The 9,062-nt window shown below is 26.7% G+C and overlaps 1 protein-coding gene across 1 annotated transcript; it reads right to left on the bottom strand.

Moving 5' to 3' along the window:
- Positions 1–2,848: 2,848 nt before the first annotated feature.
- On the bottom strand, positions 2,849–4,570 carry LOC107620305 (ETHYLENE INSENSITIVE 3-like 5 protein). Its single transcript, XM_088489754.1, has 3 exons — positions 4,507–4,570; positions 3,558–4,167; positions 2,849–3,497 (listed from the first exon to the last, which is right to left on the bottom strand). Exons 1-3 carry the CDS (start codon positions 4,568–4,570, stop codon positions 2,849–2,851), a joined length of 1,323 nt encoding a protein of 440 aa, XP_088345880.1.
- Positions 4,571–9,062: the final 4,492 nt, after the last annotated feature.

Raw genomic sequence — 9,062 nt, 5'->3', positions numbered from 1 at the left:
ATGTTATACAGAAAATATTTTTAAAACACATCCAAAATCATAAATCTAAAATTTAAATTTAAACATTAAAAAGACAGCGTTGTAAATGAGCGCCGAAAAGGAGGAAGGCAGCGTTGAGGATAAGCGCGGAAGAGGATGAACGACAGCGGAGGATGATTTTTCGATGTGCACCTCTGAATTTTCCATGTGCGCCTCTGAATTTTCGACATGGCGCAAACGTGACTTCTCTGCTTCTTTGAGTGTTTTGTACGAGTTTAATTAATAATTTGATAGTTTAAGGTTTATTTTATATTTTTAAAATCAAAATTTTGAATTTTGAATAATTTGATTTTTAGATATGTATTTAAATTATAATATATTAATAATTAAATATATTAAATCTGAAACAAAAATTTAAAATTTAAATTTTAAATTTCAGTTTTTTTAGATTGTATTTTGAATGTGTATTTAATTTTAAAAAGACAATAAATCTATTCATAATTTTTAGTTATGTTTGTTTTAATTTTTTTTAATTATTGTAATAAAAAGCTGAATGTCGTACGATTTTTAAAGGATACTAGTAGAACCGATTAAATAATTACCAAAAACAATAAATTCTCATCATCTCTAACAGTTTTACGTGAAGGCATTATTGTCAAAGTAGCTAATATAAAAGAAAAACCCACTCGACAGTCGGCACGCACAGAACGTGCTTGAATCAACACACCAAGCGCATATAATCTGCTTTTCCACTTCAAGCATTATAAACACTTTTGATTGACATAAGACTTCAAGGAGCTATGAAAATAAATATTAAATTTTATTAAATATTTACAAATTTAAAAAGGTCAAATATCTTTTATTAATTATAACCTTTTTTCTATGATTATGTAATTTTTTTGAATAAATACTTGAAGCATGTAATAGATATAAATTAATTAATAAATTATTGAAATTTAACAATAATTAATTTAATACAAAAAACAAAATTAAAAAAAATATGTATTATAAAAATAATAAAATATAATTTTATATAATTATTTAATTATAATTAAATCACTAATTCAATTAGTAACTCAACCATTGAATTAATAATTTAATAATCTAATATTTTAATTAGGTCAATTATTAGTTCAATTCTAATAACTATGCTGGATAGACTATCCAAAGAAATGCTTTGGAGGTTATTTTTTTTTTTTTTCAAATGCTCTCCTATTCTTACTCTATAATTTTCTTTTACCTCTTGTATCCACATTGTTACTAAAGTATTTTATATAAAAAAGTATACACATCCACATTGTTACTTTATATTTTATATGAAAAAGTAAATATCTATGCTAAAATAAATAAACATGTATAATATATGAAAATAAACAGAACTTAAGTGATATTAAGAAAAACAAAAATTAAACATTTAATAGATAGAGAAATAAAAATATAAAGATATTAAAAATAACATAACTAAAATATTTTTGAAGTTGCTGTTTTAATTATTTTTCTTTTAATGAGTAAAAATTTATAAAACTAAGCACTTAAATTAATTTCTAAAGAACTTCAAATCAGACAATTTAATTTTCAAAAGTTTTATTATTATAAAAATATTTAAGAATTATTTTGATTAAACAAATTATTATTATTTTTAATAAAATTTTTAATATGCATATTGAATAAATAATTTTTTAACAAATTTTATTGCGAGACAATTAGGTCTAAATACATTAGTTCCTTTTACAGAAAAATAAATCCGTCTAAAAACTTTAAAATAATAAAAAATTGTTAATTACCAAAATATTTAATTTATAATATTTGAAAAATAATTTAAATATTTACTCAAATTATATAAAATACTCGATTCAAATGAGAATATTCATGAAGATGTGACTGAGGCTGTATACCAAACACACACAACAAACAAAATCATACGTTAGTTCCAATTCTATCGCACAAACTAATGTAATTTGTATGACTAACTAACATCCACCCTTATCATCTAACTTTTATGAGTATATGCTAGATATTCACAAGATCAAAACCATAGTTGTCTCATCTATTTGATCAATCACCATTTTACCATTATACACAGAAAATCTAATACATGTGTAATGTGTTGTTTCAAATATATCACCTTTTGTGGTGCCAATCACAGAACTACTCTTAGAGTTTTGACTCTTACCAAAGGTTTACAACGTAACTAATCCACCCCAACCACTTAGTTGAATCCCTTAGCCTTTGTTAATCAACCTTGTTTTTATGTCTTTCAATTTCACAATGAAATTTAGCGTGAATATTTATTTACAATCATTATATTATTTTTCTGCTTAATTTTTCAGTGTATTGAACTCAATGAGGTGTTCTGTTTTCAGTGTATTGAAATAGATAAAATCTTTTTATATATTAAGTGGGAGGAGTCCTTAACTTTTTTTTTTTTTTAACTCTTTTTTCTTTAATTTTTCCATATGCATGTATTGTTTAAAAAACTCTAAATACTAAATTCTAATTCTTAATAATAAAAAATAAGATATGGTTAAATGTGTTATAAAAGTTTTACTCCTAATATTTCTCTTAGAAAATTGTTTACTTTAATCATCTTCAAGAAATATAATTAATGAGGAGAATAACTTGAATGATCAACACAAGCACACAAATCATATTCATAATAAAATATCATTTTATTTAAGAAAATCAATATTACATAGGAGAGAAACATTTTTTAGATGCTATGACTAGATAGCTCACATCTGGTAATTAATCAATCTAATCAGGATCATATGTGAGCAAATTGTGTATGATAATGTGATAGTAGAGAAGACTAATAATTAATTAATAATACATAAAAACTGCAATATTCTTAAACATATAAAATTAATTATCAAATGTTGTTGCTCTTAAACGAAGTACTAGCATAGTCCCAAAGTGATGAAGTAGTTGCTTCATCGTCAAGATGGCCGTCATGTGGGAAAAAATGATCATGCTTTATTAATGGTGGATTATTATTCTGATGAGTTGAATCCATCACGCTATTTGCTTTAACCATCTCCAATGCCGCAAACAACTCACAATCTTCAATGTCATTCAGCCACAACCCTAAATTGTCCTCACCAAAAGCTTCACCTGCAATCTCTTCCGTTCCATTCATAATATCAATATCACCAAAATCAGTGTCACCCAAATTATTATTGTTGTTATTGGCCTTAGCTACCTCCATATTCATCCAATCTCCAACACTTGTCATCCTCTCCTCACTCGACAGGTAATCATGGAAAGCCTTGGAATTCTCATTGCTGCTATTAATCCCCTGATGATCGAGAGTGGCACTGCGAAAAGCACACATCGACTCGTGGTCCATCCTTGAATTCTTGTCTCTAAATCCCATAGACAAATCGCTTTGTGGACAATCTACGTTCTGACATGTATATATTGGTTTATCCACAAAGCTATTACTATTATTGTTGTTGTTCCCATCATTACTACTATCAAAATCACACTTTCTTTTTTCACTGCCTCCGTTGTTGCCACTGCTGCCACCACCAAACAAAACATGATCAAGAGGATTATTAATAGAGCTTATTGGGGATGACTCAAAGACTTTAATTTCCCCCTCCCTGTCTTCCTTATTATTCTCCTCGTCGCTGGACGAAGAAGGGGAAATCTTAAGACACTTGTTGGTAAGTCTCAACAAAGCTTCTTCTTGGCTCACAACTTTAGACCAAGTAACGTTATCTTTGGCAGTCATCTTATCTTGCAAGGTCCTTGATTGAGTCACGAGCCTTCTCAATTTCTCTAAGTCAGGGGACATGTGCTTTATAACCGAAGCCAATACCGAAACCTTCCATGCCTTCTTCAAATCATGGGGTTTCTTATACGGTGGTGGCCCGTGTTCTTGAGCCAAAGAGCCCTGTTTGCCCCACCATGCCTCTGACCCATTAGGCCACCACGGCGGAGCCACGCCTTTCTCCAAAGGATACTTCCTCTGTGGCGGCACACAGTGTTGCATCAGTGCTGAAAGAAGAGATCCTAGTGTTGCATCTTGAAGATCTTGGAGAAGGTGTATGCTTGACGACTCATCTAATTCTCCCTTTTCAAGTAACGGTAAATACTTTGCAATTGCTTTAGGGGCAGTTTGGTCAAATCTGATATTTTCTTTCCACCATTCTCGCAAACTATCCGAACTACCAGTAATTGGTTTACCTATGAATTATAATTAAAATATTTTAATATCAAAGTAAAGGCTGAAGTATGACAGAAATAAAACATTTTTTAGTAAAAACATAGAAACATATTAAAATTGTTTTTGTATTATTTGTTAGATAAAAGCTCAAATATAATTTATTTTATAATTAAAATTTTTTAGATAATTTAATATATTTAATTAAATTATTATTAATTTTACATAAAAATAATTTTACGTATCTTATTATTCCTCCTTTTAAATTAAACCTTTTTACTATGCATAGTTAATTTTTAATTAAAAAAATAAAATGAAAAAGAAACCCTTATTTTAAAAGAAAGAAGGGTGTAATTCTATACCATTTTCAGGGACGATGCCATAAACGAATCCACGAGCTTTGCAAACCTCCATGATTTTCACCATGTATTTCTTCTTGGATAAGTACCATGATGATTTTTTTTTATAAAAGAAGTCAAGTGAAGTGTGGAAAATAGATAAGAGTAATTGATATTATGTTGTTACAACTTGTGAAAGTTGTGTATATATAGATATTCATGAAGATTGTGGAATGGCGGTGTTAGAAGGATCTAACATCAGCAAAATAAGCTTAGTTTACGGAAATTGTATTCAAATAAATAATTCATACGAGTGATGGGGATAAAGTACGCAATTAAAGGTATTTATACTTCTTGAAAAGGCTGGTAAATATGCAATTAACCTGAAAAAATTAAAGGTTGTTTGAGTGAGATAATAAAGAAGATGAGGCGGTTCTGTTTGCATGCACAATTTGTAACAACATTTGGTGATTAGAATCATAATTTAAAAAAAAAATTACACCATTAGTAGACTGTTGTCGGTTTTTTTTTCTCTTTCTTTTTAATTATCATTTTCGTCATTTTTATGGTTTTTGTCACTATCTTCTCCTCCTCCTTTTTTTGTTTGATTTTTTTCTCTTTTATTTTTCTCATCCTCTTCTTTGATACCATTGTCGTCATTTTTATTATCATTATTTTCTTTTTCTTTTAGTTAAATATCACAAAATTAGTTTAACAATAACAAAACACATTATTTAGTGGTGAATAACACAAAAAATCTTCAAAAGACCATAAGATTATAACCTTAACTCACTCAACTAACAAAATATATTTAAATATATTTTAAATTTAAAAGATATATCAAATTATTGCAAAGAACACAAAAATAGTCAAATCTCATATATATTAGTTTAATACCATATAATTAATTCAGTAATAACAAAAATACATCATTTAGTTAAAAATAACAGAAATTTTTTATAAAAGACACAATAAATCTTTAAATAAAGAACTATAAATCCAAAATTTTAACTCATTCAACCAATAAAATACATTTAAGTGTGGTTTAGAACAAAAAAAGACATCAATACCACTTCATTTAGTTGAAAATGATATCACGATTAAAAAATTTTCTTCAAAATTAAATTTTTTTTGTGTCAACTAAGAAATTTTCTGTGTTACAGTGAAAAAATTTTGATAATATTTTTTTGATAAATTCTGCACAATTCAAAACTCTCCCTCCTCCTCCTCCTTTTTTTTCATCATCATCATCTTTTTCTTTATTTTCTCCTTTTTGTTTCACATTCTTATAATTCATCTTTTTCTATCCTCAAATAAGAATGTGTCACGGTTAAAAAATTTCAATACTATTTTTCTAATAAATTATGTACAATTTAAAATTCTTCTTCGCCTGCTTCTTCTTGTTTCACATTTTCATGATTCTTCTTGTTTCATCCTCTTAACATGAATAAAAACAAGAATAAAGAGCAAAAAAATCAAACATAAAAAAAATAAAAAATATTGCAATAACCACTGAAAAAAGTAGGGGAGAAATAAAATAAAACACAACAACAACAATAAAAAAATGAGATGAGGAAAAAAATTGCAAAAAAAAATAAAAAATACAAAAAAAACAACTTAATTGGTAAAAACACTTAAATATTTAACGAGACTATTAAAAATAAGATCAATTTAGCCTTTTATAAATATTGCATAAATCTTAACTTATCTCCCAAGGTAATTCAAAAATATTACATATATAATAAAAATCAGTTACGTACTAAATTATTATTATATATTTGTATATATCTATGTATATTATTTTATATTTTTAATTAAATAATTAATTATTAAAATAATCAAATTTATCATAATAAAATAATCAAAGATGTAATAAATAAATAATAAAATTGTTTTATAATAGCATAATAAAAAGAATTATGAATTGTTAAAATGTATTTTTTGATACGATGACATATAACATAATTAAATTTTGTAAATTAAGTTAAATTGACTCAATTACTTAATCCATGTAATTAAAATTATGACTATTCAAAAACTATTATAAAATCCATGTCAAAATTAATAAAATTAAAATTTAACTAATATGTATTTAAGAGTATAAATTAATATTATTAATTTAATTTTTTTATTAAAAACTTATAAAAATTAATTTTTAATATATTTGTTATGTAATTTTTTAAAGTAAAATGTTTAGACTTTTTACTAAGAATAACCTAACATATATCTTAAAGATATATGTTAGATAAACCTATTAATAACTATTCTTAAATGAAGTAACACATATATTTAATATTTATTCGGTCATCACTATTAAATTAAAGCATTAATAATAATAATAATAATAATAATAATAATAATAATAATAATAATAATAATAATAATAATAATATATATTATTATTATTATTATTATTATTATTATTAAATATGCTTTATATATATTCTTGGCCAATCTTTAAAGTAAGATAGTAAATTAGAGTTGCATCTATCCCGTAAATCAAATTTTATATTTCATACAGACGCATCATTTTTAATGTTTTCTTTTTAATTATATATAGTATTTTAAATAGTTTTTTAGCAATAATTAATAATTAATAATATATTATTGTTAAATTTATTTTAAGAATATAATATAAATCAATAATAAAATAAAAAATGTCGACATAGAATAGTTGTATTTAAATAAATTTAAACATAAAAAAATATTTTTATTTTTTATTTTTATTAATACACAACTTACAAAAACATAAATCAAATAAATATTATTAAATTTTGTCTCCATGACGTGTAAAATATTTAGACATCAACGAAGTAGCACTTTTTGTAACTTTGTTGAGCAAGAAAAAATTGAATCATGTAACAAATAAAAATGATGTGAGTAGATTTATTATTTGTAGCTTATTTTCATGCTGGCTGATATTGGCACTCTTATATTAGCTGATATTTTTATGTTGGCTAATATAATGCCTAACATGGTCAGATTAATTTTGGTGAGTTGTACAAATGAATAAATATAATATTAATATGTATGTAATCAATAATTTAACGAAAGAACAAAGTTGAATTGGACTGTTAGAGTGTGTGAAAGAAAAAATTATGTCCATTCATCAGAAAGATAGGTCATTTTCATTGTATATAAAAAATGTAAACATGGATTTTGAGATGGTTGCCTACGTAATTCAAAATAAATACTCCAATTGAATTACAATAATTTTGTTTACGAAAGTCTTATGCTCACATAAAAGAAAAATTGAATGATGAAACTCAGCGCATATTAGTTAAAATAAATAGTTATTTTTAATTAGAATTTTATTAAGTAGATAATAATTGTTGTGAATAATGTAAACAATAAACTCTGGAATTGACCTAATAAAGTAAAAAAATACTCAATTTTAAATTATCTCCTAAATCCTAATATTAAAAGATGTATATATACATTAATATTAGATATACATAGAAATATTATTAATATTTCTATAATTATGTATAGATACAATACTCAAAGAGTACTCTCGTGTATATTTATTATTAAGATAGAAAATTATGTCTTTTAAGATAGAAAAAATTTGATATAGTTTCATATCAAAAGATGTATATATATGTGTTCATGACTAATAGAAAAGCAGGTTGAAACAACTTATTTTCTACATGGTATCAGAGCCTACTTTAACAAACACAAAAAGAACCTAGACTGCATAACTATGGCAGTAAAATCAGGAAAGAACCAGATGCTTCAGAAAAAGGAACTAAGAAAACTTACTCGCCATATGACCTAAATGTGAGTGACAACCCAGAAAATATAATTACGCAAGTGCAGCTGCGTGAAGAAAATTATGAGGAATGAGTCAGAGCTATGAAAATATCACTTCAGGCTCGGAGAAAATGGGAATTCATTGATGGAACTCTCACGGAACCAGAACAAGATGCATCTGATCTTGAGCATTGGTGGACGATCTTGAACATGATCGAACAAAGCCTACGGTTGACCGTTGCGTATGTTGAGAACACGCGGACACTGTGGGAAGATATCAAAGAGTGATTTTTCAATGTGAATGGACCACGAATACAACAACTGAAGTCAGATTTGACGAAATGCAAACAAGAAGGAATAGCCATGACGGCGTATTATGGGAAATTGAAAGTATTGTGGGATGAATTAGCACCGTGCGAGCAAATTTCCAAATGCACGTGTGGTGGATGTAAATGCGGAATTAGATCTCAACTTGAGAAATGAAGGGAAGAAGAGAGGGTATACCAATTTCAGATGGGCCTAGATGCTGCGAGTTACGGAATAGTGCGGTCAAATATTCTGGCAACAGATCCTTTGTCATTGTTGAATCGTGTGTATGCAATGCTAGTCCAAGAGGAGAGAGTGAAGACGATGGCTAAGGCATCAGAAGGGTTGGTTGTGGGACTCACGATGCAGGCAGGAAACCAGACGAAGGGATGAGGAGATCCTAACCAAAGATCCTAACCAAAAATTCACAATATGCTCTAACTGTGGCAAAAGTGGGCATGATGTTAAAGGATATTTTCAGATTGTAGGATATCCAGAATGGTGGGACGATCGACCAAGGA

The sequence above is a fragment of the Arachis ipaensis genome, chromosome B10 (genome assembly GCF_059453495.1).
Source record: "Arachis ipaensis isolate K30076 ecotype BB chromosome B10, ASM5945349v1, whole genome shotgun sequence".
Taxonomy (NCBI): Eukaryota; Viridiplantae; Streptophyta; class Magnoliopsida; order Fabales; family Fabaceae; genus Arachis; species Arachis ipaensis.
This window is presented reverse-complemented; position numbering and strand designations above follow the sequence as displayed.